This window comes from Haematobia irritans, chromosome 5 (assembly GCF_050003625.1).
Source record: "Haematobia irritans isolate KBUSLIRL chromosome 5, ASM5000362v1, whole genome shotgun sequence".
NCBI classification, from domain to species: Eukaryota; Metazoa; Arthropoda; class Insecta; order Diptera; family Muscidae; genus Haematobia; species Haematobia irritans.
In genome coordinates, this window is record NC_134401.1 from 90,758,214 (window position 1) to 90,781,469 (window position 23,256).

At 32.3% G+C, this 23,256-nt stretch overlaps 2 protein-coding genes, 2 long non-coding RNA genes and 4 other non-coding genes across 8 annotated transcripts; 2 read left to right on the forward strand and 6 right to left on the reverse strand.

Moving 5' to 3' along the window:
• Window positions 1-3,265: 3,265 nt before the first annotated feature.
• On the reverse strand, window positions 3,266-3,337 carry TRNAA-UGC (transfer RNA alanine (anticodon UGC)). The gene has a single exon. It is a non-coding gene; the product is annotated as a tRNA-Ala (tRNA).
• A 2,443-nt stretch (window positions 3,338-5,780) lies between these two features.
• On the reverse strand, window positions 5,781-6,427 carry LOC142241565 (uncharacterized). Its single transcript, XR_012723696.1, has 2 exons — window positions 6,032-6,427; window positions 5,781-5,974 (listed from the first exon to the last, which is right to left on the reverse strand). It is a non-coding gene; the product is annotated as an uncharacterized LOC142241565 (long non-coding RNA).
• TRNAA-UGC (transfer RNA alanine (anticodon UGC)) lies at window positions 6,408-6,479 on the reverse strand. The gene has a single exon. It is a non-coding gene; the product is annotated as a tRNA-Ala (tRNA).
• Window positions 6,480-6,568: 89 nt separating this feature from the next.
• TRNAA-UGC (transfer RNA alanine (anticodon UGC)) lies at window positions 6,569-6,640 on the reverse strand. The gene has a single exon. It is a non-coding gene; the product is annotated as a tRNA-Ala (tRNA).
• A 566-nt stretch (window positions 6,641-7,206) lies between these two features.
• TRNAA-UGC (transfer RNA alanine (anticodon UGC)) lies at window positions 7,207-7,278 on the reverse strand. The gene has a single exon. It is a non-coding gene; the product is annotated as a tRNA-Ala (tRNA).
• A 7,849-nt stretch (window positions 7,279-15,127) lies between these two features.
• Orc4 (origin recognition complex subunit 4) lies at window positions 15,128-16,736 on the forward strand. The gene is made up of 2 exons (XM_075312322.1): window positions 15,128-15,433; window positions 15,492-16,736. Exons 1-2 carry the CDS (start codon window positions 15,242-15,244, stop codon window positions 16,674-16,676), a joined length of 1,377 nt encoding a protein of 458 aa, XP_075168437.1. The 5' UTR covers window positions 15,128-15,241; the 3' UTR covers window positions 16,677-16,736.
• Window positions 16,737-17,749: 1,013 nt separating this feature from the next.
• On the reverse strand, window positions 17,750-18,424 carry LOC142239326 (uncharacterized). The gene is made up of 2 exons (XR_012722992.1): window positions 18,194-18,424; window positions 17,750-18,131 (listed from the first exon to the last, which is right to left on the reverse strand). It is a non-coding gene; the product is annotated as an uncharacterized LOC142239326 (long non-coding RNA).
• A 3,444-nt stretch (window positions 18,425-21,868) lies between these two features.
• Window positions 21,869-23,032, forward strand: LOC142238409 (uncharacterized). The gene is made up of 4 exons (XM_075310049.1): window positions 21,869-22,057; window positions 22,123-22,328; window positions 22,394-22,547; window positions 22,651-23,032. Exons 1-4 carry the CDS (start codon window positions 21,901-21,903, stop codon window positions 22,908-22,910), a joined length of 777 nt encoding a protein of 258 aa, XP_075166164.1. The 5' UTR covers window positions 21,869-21,900; the 3' UTR covers window positions 22,911-23,032.
• The last annotated feature ends 224 nt before the right edge of the window (window positions 23,033-23,256 follow it).

Consider the following 23,256-nt stretch of genomic DNA (forward strand, 5'->3'; position numbering starts at 1 on the left):
GTCATAAGTTTTATTCACAAAAAACATTGTATTAAGAACTTTCACCATAAGTTTTTATAATAAAGTACTTTTGTTTAAAGAAAGTTTAATTTTAATGTATGAAAATTTTCATAATAGTAAAACGGTTTGTTGTTCCTTTAATTATTTAATTTCTCTGTACTGTGGAATGATTGATTTAAAAATAGTTTAGTCGTCGACATTTTAAGAGACTGTTAACCAATTTTTATTATCGGGTTTCTCACAAAATAAGCAAGTAAACCAAAATAATACTGACTTTTTACCTTGGTAGGGGTATATAAATCTTATGGTGTTGAAAAAATGAACTAAACTACAATGTTATAGATGAACTAAAATTTAAGAAAATTATAAACTAGACAAGTTGAAAAAAATCTTAAGGGCTAAATCATGGTCAATATTACTACAGTTTAGTTCATTTTGCAATGGAAAAGGGTTCACTGTTTTTTCAGTGTATGCCTCTTTTAAGCCCCTGTGCGCTGAGGCATTATATATTTGAATATTGTAATTGTATATAAAAGAAATAAATAAAAAAAATCTAAAATTTGGGGATCTCTCTCGAAAAAATCTGGTAACCGTGATTCGAATTTGGATGACAGTCTTTAGAAGAACTTTCTACGCAATTCATGGTGGGGATATTCAGCCTGGTCGAACTTAAGACCGTATATACTTGTTTTCCCTGTTTTAGTTCACTTAACCAACGTACACAAACAATTATTCAAATTAAGGAAACTTTCTCATATTAGGGAAGTCTTAATTAAATCATAATAATTTCCATGAACTTTAACTATCTTGGCTTTAGTGCCCTGGAGGGTTCAAAGTTTTTGGAGTGTCCTTTTTCACTACGAAAAGAAATTTCCAAACGTTGTTCGTTCGTTTCCAAACGTTGTCCTCAAGACAACTGAAAAATGTTGTCCTGAGGCCTTCAAATACGAATTCGTTAGAATAGAAGACGCACTTCTCTGATACAAAGCTTTTTCCTTGTCCAAAAGTCGATCAACTTTTCAATGAAGTCGTTTTCCTTATACTTAAGTGATTCGAATTAAGAATGGGTAACTTTGCATACAAGAAAATTTTGACTAATGTCAACTTGGCTTTAATAATACTGAAAAATTCTTCAAAATTAATGAAATTGTCTTTAAATTTGTTGTCTTTTTGCATCTTGAGTGCAAAGCAAAAAAAAGTGATCAAAATGGGATATGCCTTTAAACACTTCATTTTAAAGACAATTTTCACTCGAAACATAGCATAATTTCTACTTGAGTCTGATCTTGGAAATGTAAGGTTTCGTCAACACGTTTTTAAAGGACTTTGATAGCACATGAAGAAAAAAGCTGAAAGGACGAATAAATTCAAATTAAATTAAAACTTAAATTTAAAAGAGAATTGTGTCTTAAATGATCCTTACTTAAATTATCTGCTTCTTTGGCTCGGAATCAATACCAAACTCATTGATGTAAAGACGAAATCTTTGCAACCGGCCAAGTTTGTTTTTTTCAGTGAGGAGAGTATTTTTTTGTCTAGTTCCCAGGATTTCAGCAATGATTTAATAGACAGCTGCAACAATGGCAGTAAGGCTACGGGAGCTATCGCTTCTCCCGGGAAAGTTTAGCTGGATCCAAAGATTTTGACCTTTCCTTTACGAAGGTCTATAAAATTAAATTAGGATACAGATTAAATTTATAGAATTTTCGTTCTCTGTTTGCGATATGTACATATTAACAAAGCTATTCTTGATGTACAAATAAATGCTACTTTAAAAATTCAAATTATAACAGATACTTCAAAGTAAAACATGTTTTCGTACACTGAAAAAACAGTGAACCCACCAGAAAGAAAACTTTTTTGTTAATTTTAGAAAATTTTGAATATTTTTAGAAAATTTTAACTAAACAGTATTACAATCGCTAGCATCACTCTGATATCACAAAAATAAGTAAATATTTTTCGACAAATTTAAGAAAATGTGAAATAACATAATTATTTTTTTAGTTTGAAGGAAAAAATTTGAGTTCAAAAATGCAAGAATGTCTTTAGTGACATACGAAGTTCATGATGGACGCATTTTTGGTAAAATTTACAAATTTAAAGAAATAATGGACTATTTTGTAAGAAGTACGAATTTAGTAAATAATTCCATGAACTAAAATAAAGTTAAATTGGCTTTAGTGAAATAGAGAGTTCTCTTTTTTTGAGCGTCATTTCAAAAAAAAAAAATCCAAGATGCAAATTCCTCCATATGCAAGATACATTTTTTATACTTTTTTAGGAAATAAGAAAAACGAAATGGTTTAATGTAAAGTAGCCAATGAGGAATGTTTCATAAATATTACACTGACAAAAAGCCTGCCCGGTTCCAAAGATTTTGTCTTTACACTAATGATTTGATACTGATTCCGAGCCAAAGAAGCGGAGAATTCATGTAAGGATACATTTAAGACACAATTCTCTTTTAAATGTGTGCTTTGCGTACTTCCTTCTACCAAAATCCATTAAAAACGTGTGAACTTCAGTTTAAATTTCAAAATTCACTACGACCCAGAATATTTATAGGGTCTTAGAGAAATATTTCGATATGTGTTACAAACGGAATGACAAAGTTAATATACCCCCCATGCTATGATGGAGGGATGACATGAAATCTTTGGCCCCACGACAATATCAAATGTAAATTTACCAAAACTTTTACCCTTAGATATAATATAATTATAATGTTAATATTTTATATTAAATGGATAACTGTAACCTGTACTGTAATTATAAGAATCTAATATTCTTGTTGTATATGTCATAAATAAATAAAATGTACATCGTTGCTTTCAGTGTATGAAGAAAATTCTTCAGGTGTAGTACCCACTTTAATGGCAAAAATTTCTCCACAAACTAACACAATGAAAAACATAAAAAATAAATACGAATATGTTTTACAGATAAACTAAAGAAATTTATTGCATTTGCTGCACCTTTTTTCAACGATGACACTTCGGACTTGCTAACAAAAGCAATGAACAAAAAAATCAATATGACTGAAATAAATGCGTAAATGGAATTTTAAATATACTCACGGTAGTTTTCTTCTTTGTTTTACTTAAAAAATGGAATGTGTGCCAAAAGTCGAAGTAACGATGTTAAAAAAAGTTTATTGCCCCTTTCATGGAAAGACGGGTTTTTTTTTGCAAAAAGAATAATAATAATAATAATAATAAAATAAAAATAATGTAGTTAACTGAAAATAATAAAAATAAAAGAATGGAGATGCCGGGGATTGAACCCGGGGCCTCTCACATGCAAAGCGAGCGCTCTACCACTGAGCTACATCCCCTCATAGTAAAGTGTTGCCAAAGTGTGATTATGAAATGGCTGGCATCACTGCATGCATATCAATGTTCACATGTACTGTTTGCCTGCTATCTACGTTGTATGTTTGTGCTCTAGCAATGCTAAATATAGACACATTACGCTTGACGATTTCTAGTTAATACAACAACAGCCAGCAACTGTGTCTGGCATTTAAGTACTGGGGTGTACTGGGATGTAAAATTCTACATACATTTTGTAATACACATATTTGAAATTCAAATATGAACAAACACAAAAATTAAAATATAAGTATTAGTTTTCCAAATTTATTCACAGTTGAAAATGAAAAATTTTCAGTCTAACTTTCTTTACTATGTTATTTAAAAAAAGTAAACTTATAGAATTGAATCTTTGAGTTAAAGTTTTTATTATTAAAAAAAATTAACTATCGAGTTTTAAAAACTCCTTAAAAAATTTGTGTTGTCTACACTGAAAAAAAATCTTTTTATTAAATTTAGGACGCTAATGTTTGAAATTTGCGTCCCTCCATTAAAGTCCCAAATTTTCCTTAAAGTAAAAAAAAAAAAACATTGTTTATTTAAAGAAATATTCTCAAGGGACGGTCAAAGAATTTGAATCCAAGTAAACTTCTTTTTGTTGAGTGTAAACATACGCTACATTGAATAATTTGACCTAATATGAATGATTGTGCAACCTAAATTCTAGGATACAAAATTTACAGAATGTTAAGGACTAATTTCTTCAAAATAAAGAAATGTTAATTAAAAGAAAGTTATAATTTTTGAATTACAATAGGTAACAGATATAAGCACATCTCATATAAGAAAATTATGCAAAATATTTGCCTATAAGAAAAAAAGGCATATTCTTATATCCGTTATCCACTGTATTTTCTTTAAATTTAGGACACAAATCTTTGAAAGTTTCGTCACCCCGTTCAACTCGTACGTGAATATAGGCTTGCCAGATGACAGGGGTTCGCCTGGATTGTCCCGGAAATTCGTCACCAAGAATCTTTCACAAAATTTGCCAAACCTTCCCGGAATTTCAATTGCTTAACGCATATATTTCAATTTTGCGATTTTCTAGAAAAGAAAACGATTTGAACTCAAACCGCATTCATTTTTTTTGTTTTGTTCTTGGATTACATTTAAATACACATTTGATTGTCAGATTTGGTTCCATGTCATTCAATATCATCACTAACGAAAACAAATCAATGTCTTTCGAAAGTAATTCTGCTAAAGTGACAGAATTACTTATTGTCAACATTTCAAAGTTCGATTTTATCCCCATAGCTACCAAAGACTCTTAAGAGACACTATCACAAACGGCAACTGTGATGGGAAATATACCCCAAAAAATTAAAACTTTTGGTCCGAAGAAGTACCAAAATGTCAAATTTAAAAGATGTTGGCAGGGCACATTCAAAATTTAAGGACCATGTCCATGACAATATCCAAATTCACTGTATCAAAAAGGACTACAAAAGAAGCAACGATTGCCACCAAAGCACCAATGTTTGCTTGCCATAACGTTATCCACAGCAACCTGGTTTGCCAAGTGAAATGGATCTATAAATATATACCGATAGTAATATGCCAGTAAATATGAGCTTAGGCTTTCGACTTTCAAGAACCTGCAACATCTGCAAAAATATCCACGATTGATTTAAAATCTTCGCTGTCATCTTGGGAGAGTCAATAAACAATAAACAATAAAAAACATGTAAAATTCTATACATCCACACCTATTTTGTAATGCAAATTTACTGATTTGTACGGTAATTCTCGTTTTCCAAAAAGAAATTGAGTCACTTGACTGCGCAATTGAGTGGAATGACTGCGCACTGCAAATAAACAAAACCATGGTGAATTGTCATGGTATGTCTCTATTTTAATTGGTCTATGACGGTACAAAGTCCCGGATTCCGGCAACCATCATCTGGCAACTCTACGTGAAAACTTTTGTTGATATATCTCAAAATTTCTGTATGCTAATTTTAAATTTATAGAGCCTAAATTCAAGGCTACATAGCTCCCTATAAAAATGTCTTTACTTTAAAGAACCCAGCTCGAAATCGATACCAAAATCCAAACTATGTTTGGATGTTGTTACAGGACTCCGCCGATTTACTTAAAACTTCTCTCCTGATTTATAACGACACACCCCTGCCAACATTTTTTGAATTTGGGGACTCTTTTGAGAATCCCCACTACGTCGAAAACAATCATATACGACATCAAAAACTCGTCGGAAAAGCGCCGTCACTATTGAGAAGTTGTACCACGCCAAGTTACTACAAAAATGTTTCGCATGAGTGCAATTATTAGGTGCCTTTATAGATCAATTTAGAACGACGCCAATAAGGGACCCTCCAAACAATCAGAAAAAGTGCATTTTAAGATAGTTGTAAAAGAATCATTGTGGTCGAGTAAAACACGTTTGTTTAGATATTTATTAATTTGATTAAACATTTACAAATTCTTAAAAATATAACATTTATACCACTATCACATTACATTTAACATAATTTTTGGCATTAATGATGATGTTGAGTTACAAGTAGCGAGTTACATGTTGCTGCGTCTATCAACCAGTGTTTTTATTCCATGGAGGCAGCGTGTCTGTAAAATATCTGAAAAACAATCACTTTATTCCATTTGGAAAATCACCAAATTGTTCACCAATATACCTTTCACAATTTTAAGTGTATAATCTATGTTTTCAGAACTTTATTTTCGTTTTTATTTAATTAAAATATAACAAGCTGGTTGCGCTTGGCGTTTCACAAAAAAATGGTTTTTTTTATCAGTAGGGATGGCAAATTACTTGCATGTACTTTTTGATGTACCTTTTCATGATGGTTGAAGTGACATTTACGAGTCTGTGGTAACGATGAGGTTGAAATGGAACTTTGAAATGCTGGCAGGGACGACACCTCTTCTACAACACATCTAAAATCCGTTTTTCTTAAATTAGTTTCAACAAAACCACATCCCCGATCACACATAATTTTGACCACCAAAGCCGATATTATTTACTTTACATAAATTTGTTATACAAAAATTTGGAGATGCCGGGGATTGAACCCGGGGCCTCTCACATGCAAAGCGAGCGCTCTACCACTGAGCTACATCCCCTACAAAAACACGTGGTGATCAACAAATGCTTATATAACATAAAGTAATACATGATTGTATACTATAAAAATATATGTATAAAAAAAATCTGGAGATGCCGGGGATTGAACCCGGGGCCTCTCACATGCAAAGCGAGCGCTCTACCACTGAGCTACATCCCCTCTTACAATGGGTTAAAAGTCGGCTTGGCATCACGGTTGCCACTCGAGCCCAAAATAATCTACCAAAATTTTGAGAAAATTTTAGTTTGTTAGTTACCAACAAAAAAATTTTATTTTGCAAAATTTTATTTTGAAAAATTTTATTTTGCAAAATTTTATTTCTATATAAAATTTTTCCTATAAAAAATTTTTGTCAATTTTATTTTCTATAGAAAATTTTGTCTCAATTTGTTTCTATTTTGTAATATTTTTTTCTATAGAAATTTTTATCAAAATTTTCTTTTCCAAAAAAGTTGTCAAAATTCATTTTTCTATAGAAAATTTTGTCAAAATTCTTTTTTCTATAGAAAATTTTGTCAAAATTTTATTTCTATAGAAAGCTTGTGAAGCACCTCTTAGTTGGAGAGGAATAATTTTCAAAATCTACCAAACCACCAAGAATTCTACCAATCTACCAAACAGTAAAAAATCTGCCTTTTTTAATAGAATTCTATCAACTGTGGCAACCGTGCTTGGCATGCACTATAATCCTGTAATCCATATAAGGAATGATCGTAAAAACAAACTGGAGATGCCGGGGTTTGAACCCGGGGCCTCTCACATGCAAAGCGAGCGCTCTACCACTGAGCTACATCCCCATGTCAGGCAGCGCTGCCAAATAAGGGTGTTATAATAGTTCGTTGTGAAAAGTCGATGAACGTGTTTTTGATCTACATATATCATTATTATTTGCAAATGATTAATGATAACTATTTCTTAGAAGAATTAATTTTTTTTACGATAAAGTTGTACACTCATAGAAAAAAGTCTGCTAAAAACAGCAGTCGATGTCTGCTGTTATATTAGGGCTGTTTTCTTTTAGCACTGGATATGCTAAGCCGTGAAGGACTAAACGGAAACAGAGTACTCGTTTATCCAGGACATCTCCAAAAATATGCAACTCTGTCATCAGCTGTTTAAAAAAAATCACAGAAAAAAGTGAAATCTTGCATTTTTAATGTATGAAATGCTCCAATTAGTAATAAATATTTACTGCTGCGATTATTTATGACACTGTACCACTTTGAATTTCATGTTTTTCGAAATAGCCACGATAAATTGCTATTGTGAATCGATGAAGCGTCATTTTATCAAAATACAATCTGGCAACATCGGCGCGACTTGCACTGATGAGATGTTCTGGATAGAACACCATTGCAACGATGTTCTGGATAGCCCATACAAATGTTGCATCCAGTGCAAAAAGAAAACAGCCCTATTATTGTACTTCTGACGAACAACAAATTATAAAATTTCCCCCAAACCATATTTAAGAACCAAAAGTAGGTTTTGGTATATTTTTGCATTGTAATACTTACCAGCTCAGCTAAATACGATCAGCAAACATTTTGTTTGCTGTTATGCCTCAATTTGGTAAATATTCAGATTTGTGGGCAAATACTATAGATATTCGTAAAATATTATTTTAATTGTGTTAGGATAGCTCCTAAGTTGACATTTTTATTTGTTTCAGCCAAACTAAAACATGTTTTAGTGTAATCGAGCTTAAAAATAGCAGAAAATTATTTGCTATTTCAGCAAACAGTGACTGTTTTCCATTTTTCAGCAGATTTTCTGCTGTTTTAGCAGACTTTTCTGCTGTCCCTACTAACAAATTTCTTTGTGTGTAGATGAACGAATAAAAACAATGGTAGAGGATATGGAAGAAACTAATGGCCAGTTTCTCATCCTCCGATTAATTTTAAGCGGAGGATAGACCTCCGGTTAGTAAAATTTTTGTATGGGATCAGCTGTTTTATCGACACGATAAATAATAACAAGACATTGAGAAACTGGCCCTAAGAATCAATTTCAAAACAATTTGATTTATGAACAGGGTTGCCATTTTGGTCCGATCGGACCAAAATTGGTCCAAAGAATTGAAAATTTTTAAATTTGGTCCGATGGTCGGACCAAATGGAATTTGGTTGATTTTGGTCCATTATCGTCAAATCGGTATTTTTGTTTTTTTTCAAAATTTTCTATAAAAATAAAAATTTGACAAAAATTTCTATAGAAGTAAAATTTTGAAAAAATTTTCTATAGAAATAAAATTTTGACAAAATTTTCTATAGAAATAAAATTTTGACAAAATTTTCTGTACAAATAAAATTTTGACAAAAATTTCTATAGAAATAAAATTTTTACAAAATTTTGTATAGAAATAAAATTTTGCAAAATTTTCTATAGAGATAAAATTTTGCAAAATTTTCTATAGAAATAAAAATTTGACAAAATTTTCTATCGAAGTAAAATTTTGGATAACTTTTAACTTTTAAATGATATTAATTTAATTTGTGGGAAAATGGTCCGCTGGTACGTATTTTGGTCAAATTTTGGAGAAATGCTGGTCCAAAATAAAAATTCATTGTGGCAACGTTGTTTATGAATACTCTTGCCACAACGAATATATACGTCGCAAAAAAGTGTCATTTGTAATAAAAAGTCGTACGCTAATTTTATAAACGTAGTAAAAAGAAAGTCGCGCTCTTTCTCATGTCTTAATAAAAATTAGTTCATTAAAATCACTTCTTGTAGTTGACAATTCAGAGGGTAATGTAACAGTTTACCTACTACTGAAGATTTTCATATAGATATTTGCATACTTTCAGGCGCCACATGTGTCCGCTAAACACCACTATCATACAATTGTTTACATAGACACCATTATTAGTACTCTTAAAGGGATTCGGCTTTAGAAAATATATCACAGTCAGTGTTAGCGTCAAGAATTTCTGAAAAGTGGCACAAAAAGTGGCCTTTTGATTTTATCCTCACAACCCTAACAATAATTTTATTTAACCTTTAACTGGTGAGGTGAAATTGTTTTGCGTAATGTGGGACGTGGGGTAAATTTGACACCCTCTTTTACATAAATATTTTTCTATACAAAATAGTTTTTTTTTTTTTGTATCATTATTAAATTTGTTGTTTAGAACACTTTGTATTTAACGAAAATAAATAATATTTCGATATATTATATGTACTTTCAAAAACTAACATGCACTTTATTTCACACGTCTTATTTATAATACATGTAAACATGTGTGCGAGGTGCTAAATTTTACAACAACGTGGACAGTTAAAGGTTAAAACTATTCCTTGAAATTTAATATAAATAAGATTAACACGCTTTAGGCGGATATAGTTTTAGGCGGATATAGTATTTTACTGGGAAAATGTATAGAACGTACAATATATATAAACGTAATTAAAAGCAAGGCGAAAAGGTGGCACAAATACACTAAAAAAAGTTTACTTGGATCCAAAGATTTTGACCTTCCCTTAAGGATTTTGGAATTGATTCCGAGCCAAAGATGCGGCTTCTTTAAAATAAAGACATCTTTGACTGGCTTTAAATCTAGGATAAATAAAATTAAAATTAGATACCGATCTCATTCATTGAATTTTTATCCTCTTTTTGCGATATATTAATAAAGGTATTTATGTAAAAACAAATTCCAATTTAAAATCCAAATTATGACAGGTACTTCAAAGTAAAAACAGTTTTCTTAATGTTAAAAAAAAAAACTTTAACCAAAGATGCAAATCCTTAAAATAAGTCTTAGCCTATGTTTGAAGCGATTTTATCATAAATTTAAAAATGCAATGTCAGTTGAGTTAAAGACGATTTCTTTAAATTAGAAATGTTTTTCTTTATATTAAGGAAAATTTGCCTTACTTCAAAGATCTACAACTTCAGCAGAGAGACGGAAAATTTCAAGATTTGTGTCCTAAATTTAATGAAAAAATTTTTAGAAGCAAGGACTGTAAACTTTCACTTAATTAAAATGTCATTATTTTAAAGAATTTTGTCCTTAACTTTGGGTAAATTTCGATTCCTAAAATTTAAATTGCATAATCTTCCATATTAGGTCAACATTTTATTCAGTGTATGTTTGTCTGCACACCGTAGATGACACTTTTTCGTATGCAAATGAGTGATTGTCTTTAATTTCTTTTCTTTTCTTTGTTCTTTTGATGAAACACCAAATATTGTTAAAGCATATACAATGCTGTACTGCAAATAAACAAAATCGTTGTGAATTGACATGAGACATCTATATATTTTCTTGGCCAATGGTCTATACATTTCTTGGTATAGGGTGTCATAAATAATACACAGCATAGACCAAGAAAATATAATGACATAGTTTGATAATTCACAATGATTTTGTTTATTTGCAGTGCGCAGTTATTCCACTTAATTGCGCAGTCAAGTGACTCAATTTGTTTTTAGAAAACGATAATTACCTTCCTTGGTCTATGATCACAGCATAGACCAAGGAAGGTATAGACATCTCAAGTGAATTCACAGCGCTGTAGTTTGTCTGCACACCGTAGAGGGCTCTTTTTCGTCTGCAATTGAGTGACACACCTTTTTTGTAATGCAAATTGACTGATTTGCACGGTAATTCTCGTTTTCAAAAAAAGAAATTGAGTCACTTGACTGCGCAATTGAGTGGAATGACTGCGCACTGCAAATAAACAAAACCATGGTGAATTGTCAAGGTATGTACCTATTTTAATTGGTCTATCATCACAGCAGTAAACATTTATTGCTACCATAGACCAAGAAATGTATAGACGTCTCATGCCCATTCACAATTATTTTGTTTATTTTCCATGTGCAGTCACCGCACTCAATTCATAGACGAAGAAAATGTATAGACGTATTTTGACAATTTACCATGGTTTTGTTTATTTGCAGTGCGTAATTCCACTCAATTGCGCAGTCAAGTGACTTAATTTCTTTTTGGAAAACGAGAATTATCGTACAAATCAGTTGATTTGCATTACAAAAAAGGTATGGATGTATAGAATTTTATATGCTTTTACAGTGTTTCACCGAGAGAATAAAGGAAAGAAAACAAATTAAAGCCATATTAAAAAATCACTCATTTTACAATTACAGTACAAATCAGTCATTTTGCATTACAAACAGGTGTATATGTACAGCATTTTGTATTCATTTACAGAAGAAAACAAAATTAAAGGCAAATAAAAATCAATAATTTGCAGACGAAAATGTGCCATCTACGGTGAGCAGACAAATTACAGCGCTGTGAATGGTAATGATGCGTCTATATCTATCTTGGTCTATGGCTTTATGTTCTGCAATAAAAATTTCCTTCCAGCAGTCAAAAATTGCCAAAAACCGAAGGATTGCATATATGGAGACCTGTTTTTACTATATACACCTGAAAATTAGGGCATGCACTGCAATACCTCCAATGGTGAGTACCATAAAAATATTGCTTTTAGGTCCGGTTTCTCAATGTGTTGGTATTACCCTGTCTTACATGTAGTTAACTTCAAATTAATTTAAAGCTAGCTATTTCTCAATTAGTAGTGGTTGACACTTGGATTGGTTTTATATGGACTCAAATATTTTAACATGGCAATGTCATAGGAAGTAGTTAATTGTACAACTCTATACTACTTTTAATTAGCTTAAAGTTAGTTACCAACGCGTTAATTTAATGTTAGTTTTTAATCAACTAAAAGTTAGTTTATTAAAAGTTGTCCCTAAAATCACTATTTTTCGCCTTACTACAATAAAAAGGCGTTTAAAAATGTAGATTGTAATAAAACAAACATTTATTCATATAAAAATTAAATAAGACACTTCAACTTAAAAATATAACAATACAGTTTTGGAGTACAGAACTCTTTCTTTTTTAAAAAGCCTTCTCAACTGCCGTTTGCTAACACCCTTCGTGTTCTTTTGTAAGAAATATTCAAACAACCACACACAATAATTTTAAATATATTTTAGTTCTTAAAACACTCTAATGAGTTTACAAAAAACGAAGATGTCTGCAATCGGAAGGCATCGGTTGTCGTTAGCGAAGTGTAATTTCTGCATTGCATAGTAGTTAGCTTAACCCTCGACAGTCATCCTTCGTCAAAATGACGACGCGTAATTTCATTTTCGATCTAAAATGTATTTTAGTCGATTAGAGTACAAAAAAGTAAGTGTTTTTGGTAGTCAACTACTCATTTGACGGCAGGGTATTTATCGTATTTATAAAAGAGCAGATTCCATACAAAAAATTTACTAACCGGTGGTTTATCTTCCGGTTAAGTATTAATCGGAGGATGAAAAACTGCCCTGCCAGCATTTCAAAGTTCCATTTCATCCTCATCGCTACCACAGACTCATATGTTACACTACAACAATCGCCAACTGGGGACGCGTACGAAATGTACATGAAAGTATTTTGCCATCACTGGGGCTGTTTTCTTTTAGCAGCAGTCACGGACGCGACTTGCACTGATAAGATGTTCTGGGTTGAACACCAGTGCAACGATGTTATACAAATGTTGCATCCAGTGCTAAAAGAAAACAGCCCTATTATTGTTACAAAAGCCATTTTAAATTTTGTGAACTTTATTTAAATAAAAACTAAAATGAAGTGCTGATAACATAGTTATTACGCTTAAAATTATAAAAGGTATATTGGTTAACAATTTTCGACTTTCCAAATGGAATAAGGTGATCGTTTTCAGATATTTTTCCATACACGCTGCCTCCATCAAGAATAAACACTGATAGACGCTGGAGCATAAGCCTAATATAAAGGGTGATTCTTTTGAGGTTAGGATTTTCATGCATTAGTATTTGACAGATCACGTGGGATTTCAGACATGGTGTCAAAGAGAAAGATGCTCAGTATGCTTTGACATTTCATCATGAATAGACTTACTAACGAGCAACGCTTGCAAATCATTGAATTTTATTACCAAAATCAGTGGCAGAAAATCCGCTTTTTTATCGACAAATTTTGTTCAGCGATGAGGCTCATTTCTGGTTGAATGGCTACGTAAATAAGCAAAATTGCCGCATTTGGAGTGAAGAGCAACCAGAAGCCGTTCAAGAACTGCCCATGCATCCCGAAAAATGCACTGTTTGGTGTGGTTTGTACGCTGGTGGAATCATTGGACCGTATTTTTTCAAAGATGCTGTTGGACGCAACGTTACGGTGAATGGCGATCGCTATCGTTCGATGCTAACAAACTTTTTGTTGCCAAAAATGGAAGAACTGAACTTGGTTGACATGTGGTTTCAACAAGATGGCGCTACATGCCACACAGCTCGCGATTCTATGGCCATTTTGAGGGAAAACTTCGGAGAACAATTCATCTCAAGAAATGGACCGGTAAGTTGGCCACCAAGATCATGCGATTTGACGCCTTTAGACTATTTTTTGTGGGGCTACGTCAAGTCTAAAGTCTACAGAAATAAGCCAGCAACTATTCCAGCTTTGGAAGACAACATTTCCGAAGAAATTCGGGCTATTCCGGCCGAAATGCTCGAAAAAGTTGCCCAAAATTGGACTTTCCGAATGGACCACCTAAGACGCAGCCGCGGTCAACATTTAAATGAAATTATCTTCAAAAAGTAAATGTCATGGACCAATCTAACGTTTCAAATAAAGAACCGATGAGATTTTGCAAATTTTATGCGTTTTTTTTTTTAAAAAAAGTTATCAAGCTCTTAACAAATCACCCTTTAGAAGAATTGCAACTTATAAATCAACATAAAGGCCGGTACTATGTTCATTCTTGTGACAATTTTTTATAGAAACCATTATTTCGCACATAGAAAGCGGGGTTTATTTAGGTAACTTGGAGCGCTATTTTACAGGGAGCGATATTGAATTAAGTTGGTGGTTGCTGCTTATTATTACAAAATTAACATTTTATTTTCCTTGGGCAATTGATCTGCTACTCCTTTGATCCTTTGTATAGTTTCGGAACAAAAATATAATCCGTGTTTGTGTTATAAACTCACACAAATAGTTTTAATAAATAAATTATTTCTTAATTCACATTGCAAATGGCGTCATGCTATAAACGTCAGTTTTTCAACTCGAAAAAAACAAAGTACCACAAATGGAAAATTTCACTAGTTTTTCGCATTTTTTTAATTTTGTATGAAGTTTCAACGCGAAAATCGAACAGAGTACCGGCCTTAAGGGCTGTTTTCTTTTTGCACTGGATACAACATTTGTATGGGTTGCACTGGTGTTCTATCCAGAACATCTCATCAGTGCAAGTCGCGCCGATCTTGCCAGATTGTGTTTTGATAAAGTGACGCTTCAACGATTCACAATAGCACTTTATTGTGACTAATTTATCGAAAAACATGTAATTCAAAGTGGTATAGTGTCATAAATAATCGCAGCAGTAAATATTTATTACTAATTGGAGCATTTCATACATTAAAAATGCAAGATTTCACTTCTTTTCTGTGATTGTTTTTGAACAGCTGATGACAGTGTTGCATATTTTTGGAGATGTCCTGGATAAACGAGTACTCTGTTTTCTTTTAGTCCTTGACGGCTTAGGGTATCCAGTGCTAAAAGAAAACAGCCCTATTGTTTCGTGAGGAGAGAAAACAATTGTAAATGGCAACAATGTATCTAATCGATCTGCGGTTATCGTTTATTGTGTCATCACTAAAATTGGCGGTCCGTGTATAGTAAACAAACATATTGTAAACAACCAAATAATTATATTAAATCACAAAATTGTCTACATAAAATCACACAGAAAATGCCCGATGATAGCGAGGAGATATTGAAAACAAGAAAATTTCTTAAAGAACGTTTAATGCGTGATTATAGTACATTTCGTGGCCATGAAAATGAACGCGATAATATACGGCAATTACTCAAAAGGACAGCTGAAATGGGAGAATCCAATTCATTATTATTAATAGGACCACGAGGATCAGGAAAAACAACAGTAAGTATTTATGAATAGATGCGCTTGCGGTGTTAGTTAAATCGTAATTAATTTTCAGCTAATAAACGCTGTTCTGACTGACCTTATGAAGAACAAGGACTTCATACAAAACACTCTGATCGTCCACCTAAATGGCAATCTACACACAGATGATCGTTTGGCCCTCAAATCTGTTACCGTACAAATGCAGCTTGAAAATGCAACGGATGGCAAAGTGTTTGGTTCGTTTGCGGAGAACTTGGCATTTTTATTGGCATGTTTGAAGGCCGGTAACAAACGATCAAAAAGTGTCGTCTTTATTTTAGATGAATTCGATCTGTTTTGCTCACATCACAACCAAACCCTCTTGTATAATCTCTTCGATGTATCACAAAGTGCCCAAGCCCCTATATGCGTACTGGGTATTACTTGTAGATTAGATGTTATAGAATTATTAGAAAAGCGTGTCAAGTCTAGATTTTCCCATCGTCAAGTCTTCATATTTCCCAACGGAGAAGATTTCGAGGAGTATATTAACCTTTTCGGCGATCTTTTAAGCATACCCAGTGAAAAACAATTAAAGGAGCATTCGGAGAGAGTGGCAAGCCTAAAAAATTTGCAGTCCAATGAAATGACATTCCATCGGAACCATTTCCAGCCTTCTAAATACAAGTTTAATAAGAAATTTACAGATTCATGGAACAAACACATCGCGGGTTTAGTGAAAAACACAACCGTTAACAAATCTCTACAAGCTCTTTTTGATTTCGATGTGAGTCAGGCTTTCCTTAAAATTTTTATATTTCGTTTGGTGGCGCAAATGAGGGAATCCTCCCCGATTAATACGCAAATCACTCCTGAAAATGTTTCCCAGTTAGCTGCTTCCTATGAGGTCGACGAAAAAGTGGAGTTTTTATGCGGTTTATCTGTATTGGAGCTTTGTCTCGTTATAGCGATAAAACATCATTCTGAAATTTACGATCGGGATCCTTTCAACTTTGAAATTATTTTCTCAAGATTTCATAAATTTGCAAAGGTTTCATCCACAATGCAGGGAATAGAAAGACCAGTGGCATTGAAAGCATTTGAACATTTAAGGAAAACTGAACTCGTTCTGCCGTTAACAGCGACAACATGTAAAGTGCAAAAAGAGTTTGAAATGCACAAATTAGCCTTGACTTATGCTCAAATAAATCAAGCTGTTCAACGATATCAGGCTCTACCCACAGAGGTTCATCAATGGTCACAAAGCTCTATTATTTAAAAAAAATAATATGTTAATAATATTTATTTATATCGGAGAAATAAAAACAAATACTTATAATATCTTTGTGTGAAAAGTCGTCAAAAGTGGGAGATGGGACAGTGCATAAAAACAAGTGGATTAAAAAGGATTAATTTGAAATGAAATATTCATTTATTAAATTTTTATTAGCCTGAGATATCACTACAGGCTTGTAATATCTCACTTTGGTATTATGGGTGAAAATAACACCAGATTCTAAATCTGAGACGTATCGTATAAATAGAAAATTCCAAGGTAGGTCTATAACATAATTCCAATTTCTCTTAGCGACTTTGGAATAACGTTACATTTAAAATTTGTGTGATTTTAAGACTTAGGTGCGTAAGAAATTTAATCGGGAGATCGGTTTATATGGACAAATGAAACGTTGACAATTGCGATTATAAGCAGGCCTACTTAAAGCCTATTTTTCTTGTATTGATTTATTTGCGCTCGAGGTATAAAATCGGGAGATCGGTTTATATTAGACCTATATCCAACATTAAAACTCGAGTCCAGAATGGCCCAGACCAAATGGCAATGTTCAAAAATTAAAAAATATGGTTTCTAAGGGACCTTTATTGCACCAAAAAAGTTTACTAACATTTGTTTTAATCTCATTTAAATACTAACCGGAGGATGAGAAAACGCTAATAAGTACTTGAGAAGTAAATCTTAAATTCTAATCTTCAAATATAGCACAAGTTGGAGGGCAACTATGTCCAATTTTCATTTAGTCACATTTTTTTCGTATTAATTTGAATACGAGAAAGTTTAGGAATCTCCCCGAGGTAATTCTCTCTGGTTTGGGATCAAGAATTTGTGTCCAACTTAATCATTCTCTAGCAGCATATCAACACTGATATGAGATCTGTCTTGCTCATCTTAGTCACTTTAGTTCTAACGGCTTCTACTCCAACATATATGCCCCCAAAGCCTTTAACATAAAATTGGCTTTTATCCTGCATTGTCTTTCTATCTCAAAGCGATTTTCGATTTTCATCGACGAGACCATTTACATCAAGACTATATATGTAATAAAACTCACCATGTTTAATATATACATATATGTTATTATTTACATAAATGAAGTCAGAGTTAATAAATTTTAGTTGTCAATGTTGTACGTTTTTACCAACGTACGTAATTGCATTAATAACTTTTCCTCCACTCGACAGTAGTTGGTAGTACCAGCGATTCTTTTCGACTTTCGCGGCAAAAAGGCGAACATTTTGTACTACCACACATTCTGCATGGATACCAGCATCCTTCGCAATTCTCAAATAAGCAGTCACAGGGATCTTCCTCTTTTTTATTGACCACTGTCCACTCGGGCTCTTGAGCAATATTCACATTGCTTTTCTTGACTGCTCGGCCACGAGATTTTTGCCTAGAATTGGCCGTTGAACTCATTATGAGATGAGAAAATGACTTCTATGAATAGTCAAATAAATAAATGGTAATAAAATAAATTAGATAGTAAATCAATCACTAACCAGAAAGTTTTCAACCAAAAGGCAAATGACGTATTTAGAAAATCCCGTTAACTTAAATTTTGTGCAGGGTTGCCAAATTTCGAATTCAATTTATTCATTACCAATTAACACAAGGAAGATATTTTTTCAAAGGAAACCCAACATGTGAGTAGACCCACTTCTCAACTTTAATTCAATCAAGCTTATAGACTGCTTACATTCAACACATCCTTTAACATGCTTCAAATTGATTTTGATTGACTGAAAACGATTTAAAATTAAACTACCTGTAAAGAAAGATAGAAAAAGTGTATTCTTTAATACAATATTATGGAACTAATTTCGTTACCATCCTACTCAAAAAATGTATTGGTGATATTGTTATATTCAACACGTTATAAAACATATACTAAGAATTCAATTCGAGAAATTTTTAAGAAAAACGCGTTCAAAAAATAGACATACACTAAACAATAGAATTCAAAGCATACGCAACAATTTCTCAAGTTAATCCTCAAACTGATTACTATTCTAAGCAGTGACAGCACTTCTTATAATCGCCACCATGTCTAAAACAGTCGTATATTTAAATTTCATCGGAAAAGCTCCGTCACTATTAAGAAGTTTTATTACGCCAAGTTTATTTAATTAAAAAGTTCTTAAGGCCGAAACACAAAGAAAAAAAAGCAGGCGTATACTTTACCTTTTTTCTTTGCTTTAAAGCGGCTTTATTTTTTCCAATACACATAGAAAAGCGCAATGCTCGCTTCATAAACGTAAACAAATTTATATTTTCAATTACAAAACTGGAAGCAACAAATGTTTTTAACGTCAAAAACAAAACAGTCTAACAAAGCCCAAAAAGTTACATTTACATTTTTAAACTGACAGTTAAAGGTAAGTACTATGTTCGCTTTTCGCGTTGAAATTTTCGCGGTTACTTTATTAAAACAGTTCAATATAAATCAGATAAATTAACTCAATTTATGCACAGTTTCTTGTTCCCCTAGATTTCGGCAAGACTTTACAGGAATAAGTTTGTTTTCATTTATAATTTTGATTATTTAAGGAAAAGTAATCGCGAAAATAAAGTGGTTTTCAACTCGAAAAAGGAACATAGTACACACCTTAAGGCCGAAACACAATGAAAAAAGCAGGCGTATGTTTTAGCTCTTTTCTTTGCTTTAAAGCGGCTTAATTTTTTCCAACACACATAGAAAATCATATTTGTCGCTTCATAAACATAAACAAAATTATATTTCCATATACAAACCTGGAAGCAACAAATGTTTTTAACGTCAAAAGCAAAGCAGCCTATAGAAGCCGAAAAAGTTAAAATTTATTTAACTTATTTTCACGCTTCGGCGCCAAGCTTATATTTATTGTGAGCACTCTCATATAATTATGAACCTATCAACTTTTTTCGAAGCAAAGAAAAAAGCGAAGAATTAAGCTGCGTGTTCATTGTGTGTCGGCCTTTAGAGTATCTTTTATATGCTTCTACAAATATATAAATATAAGATTTTATAAAAATATTGTATTTAGATTTGTATAATTTCTTTTTTCTCAATTTATTCCAAAAATACATCGAATGCATAAGCGTAGGAAGGCCTCTGGGGAGGGGGCTTAGACCCCCCCAGAAAAATTTTAGCCCCCCCCAGAATTTGAAAACCTATTTACGACTTTGCATTGTGGTAGCAGTTGCCGATTTTATTTCCTAACATTGTCTTCTAAATTGTAAGTTGGTTTCTTTACTATAACGTGAATTTTGTGATATTTTCCCGAATAAAAGTTTTTATGATTTTTAATGCATTATAAAGCTTGTTTATCGAATATTTTCAAAAATTATTAAAATATTAAAATTTTCTAGAATGGATTAGCATTTTTGCGGCAAAATTTGAAAAATTTGTACCATTTTATAAACTTTTACTCTTTTTTAATCCATTAAGGCCGGTATGCACCTCTAGCGAAATTTTCGGTAGCAAAAATTTATTTAAGTCTACAACAAAAAAACAGGGCTGTGTACATAAATTTTAAACCAGCTAATCGCTTTTAAAAATTGTTAATATATGTTCCAAATATTCCTCAAATAAATTGTTTATTATTTACAGACCTTTTAAAACTTTTACGCACACAATGATTGTAATAAATTAAATGTTTGCTGCCAAAATATGCTTTTGACAACCCTGTTATTTTCATTAGAGGTGCGTACCAGCTTACAAAATTGAACGCTACCGAAAATTTCGTTAGCATAAATAGCAATGCATTTCTTATGGGAATGAAATTTTTCGCTAGAGGTGCATACCGGCCTTTACAAAAAAATTACCCATTAAAAACACAACACGTCGCAGAGTTCCTCGATCTGGCCATAAGCTGAATACCAAAGCGTATAACATAAAAATGGATGAAATCACAATAAACTGTTACAACAACAACAACCCATTAAAAACAAAAAAAAATACCCATTAAAGAAAAAATTAGTTATAAAAAATTGAATCAAAACAACTTCCTGCGTATTTAAAATAATTAACTTCTTTGTGAAGACATTTTTGGATGTGATTTTACAGTTGTGCTTTTAGAAACACAACACAAAAATTTTTTTGCTGGGAAAAAGTGTGGAGCTACTTTTAGTTACTTTTTTATAAATTAATTGTCGAGTTATATTGAAGTCTGATTTTTTATTAATTTTTATAAAATAAAACATGAATCGAACTGAAGTTCAGTCTATTATTTTTTTTCTAGGGGGGCTATAGCCCCCCCTAGGAAAATTGTCTAGCTACGCTAATGATCGAATGTATAAAATTCTCAACAGCTATTTTCGCTTTTCAAGTGAAGAATCTGACAGCCAGTTTTATATCATTCATCGAGGCAGCATGTTTGAAAAAATATCTGAATTTCGATCATTTTTCACCAATATATTTGTGAAAGGTGATTAAGCGTAATAGCAATTTCTGTGGTGACTTTTGGCTTTCTCCAAACAATTTTTAAGAAGCTATTGCTCTCGTTGTTTCGCAAAATATCAAAATGGTGATGGAAAAATACTTTAAAAAATATTTTTTGGTACATTTCCCATCACAGTTGGCGATTGTTTAAGTGTCATATAAGAGACTATTGTAGCGATTGGAATAAAATTGAACTTTATCCCAGTCGGAGATGACAACTGATATTTCCACATTGAAAATCTAATGGTGTTTTCTTTTCTGAAAAAAGTGCTTTGCCTTCATTTTGTCTGTACAGAATGCGCATTTTTAAAATGTTACCAGCAACCTAAAAAAATGCTATCATTTCAGCGGGCAGAAAAGAATTCAAAGAAGGAAACAGGGCAATGGCAGCACTCTCGTTTGTTGGCAGTGCTGAAAATGCCCGTAATTTGCCTCTATGCGTGGCGCTATTTTCACAACAGAATTCGAAGCCTTTTCGCACTTTTGCCTGTTTTTTTTTAGAAAAGAACCTAAAGAGTACATTTTCCGGGCAAAATGCAAAAAAAGTGTGCATTTTTTACAAGAAAAGAAAACGCCATAAGTTGTGTTATTTTGGGTATAATGCTAAATCTCTTTAAATAAGATGACCTAACACTGCTACCTTATAGAAAGTGTAACCTGGTTGACATCACTAATAGGGATTCCCTATCGTTGCATATCTCTGCTGTTATCGATGACATTTGTTTATATTATTTTGCCATCTCTAATAATTGTATTGCCTTTATTGACTTGAAGTTAACATAAATAATGGATCTGGCTGCAAAAGTGGAAGAACTTATAAAATTAACAACATCGCTTAAACAAGAACTGGATGAACTAAAGGGTAAAGATGTAGTGCACACAAGCCTTGACGAATTAGAAAAGGAGATGGGCGCATTAAAAAACGATGTCAACGAATTACGATGTGAGTTGTGATGATTTTTGTGGGTACAAATATTTCTGAGAAAAGAAATAATATTTATTCTCTAGATGTGCTGATGAAACAAAATGCCAAAATCTTGGCATTAATCCACCAGCTACCTAAAATCAAAAAGCCCTTGAACCGTTTTAAATGCTCACCTCCAAAGGAGATACGAAAGGGCCAGATAGACTATTCCAATCTGTTTCCAGTTGCAACGTTAGCAGATTTAGAAAATTTGGAAGCAACGTTGGATGATTCTAATATTCCAGATATTGTGTGTAAAAGCGATTTAGTGTAAAATCATAAAATTAATTTAAAAATGTATACTTTTTTCATAAGGTTGAAGTACTCGAGACAATATTATTACCCAAAGGTATTATAAGCAATATTGGACAAGTGTTTTCCATCGAAGTAATGATGGAATGCAATTTGGAAGGAATTCATGGCAAAACGAGGCTTCAGAAATATAAAAAATTTATGAATGTCCTATTTCGTAAGTATTACTTATTTTCAAATTTTGAATCAATAATACATTGGGATGGTCAATTTTAAGGGTATTTTCTTTCTCCTATATAATTTGTTATATATTTTTTTAGAAGCTGTTTATGTAGATGGTTATGGATTGAAATCCTTTTTAAATGATATCCGACGCGGATTAAAACTAGCAAAAAGTCGTGAATTTAGAAGGAGAGGTCTACATACTGCAAAGTCGAAGAGAACACAACATGAGCTAATGGGATCAGATGATGAATATGGCTACGAATCGAATAACTTTGATGAAAATGATTGCCAAGATGAGACATCCCAAACAGATTCAATAATAAAATTCGAGAATTATGAATTCACGACGACCTAGTATTTTAAAAAAATATATCCTTTGTGAGAGGACCGAATATGAAAGCAAGAAGGGGATCCAAAAGACATACAATATCCTTTGTTGACCATAGAACTTTTTATTAAATTAAAAAACCATTTTAATTTTAAGGACTTCTAGAGGGATTGTGTGTTTGAAGAATTTCTACTGTTCCAATATTCGGAATCGCAAATCACAAAATTTTCATTTGGCAATGTTTTCATAACATTTAAACGTATAATAAACTTGGAAATATAGTTTTATTTACTGGAAAATTCAAATTGAAATTAGATGACAATCAGAGATAATTAAAAAATTTCGATATAAGAAAAATAAATTGTTGCTATTT

What these genes read in the sequence shown, in the direction of transcription:
- Orc4 (XM_075312322.1), top strand. Translation starts at nt 15,242, where the DNA reads ATGCCCGATGATAGCGAGGAGATATTGAAAACAAGAAAATTTCTTAAA. An exon ending in GAGGATCAGGAAAAACAACA is followed by an intron (nt 15,434 to 15,491) that starts GTAAGTATTTAT and finishes ATTAATTTTCAG; the next exon opens with CTAATAAACGCTGTTCTGAC.
- LOC142238409 (XM_075310049.1), top strand. Translation starts at nt 21,901, where the DNA reads ATGGATCTGGCTGCAAAAGTGGAAGAACTTATAAAATTAACAACATCG. An exon ending in CGATGTCAACGAATTACGAT is followed by an intron (nt 22,058 to 22,122) that starts GTGAGTTGTGAT and finishes TTTATTCTCTAG; the next exon opens with ATGTGCTGATGAAACAAAAT. An exon ending in ATTCTAATATTCCAGATATT is followed by an intron (nt 22,329 to 22,393) that starts GTGTGTAAAAGC and finishes TTTTTTCATAAG; the next exon opens with GTTGAAGTACTCGAGACAAT.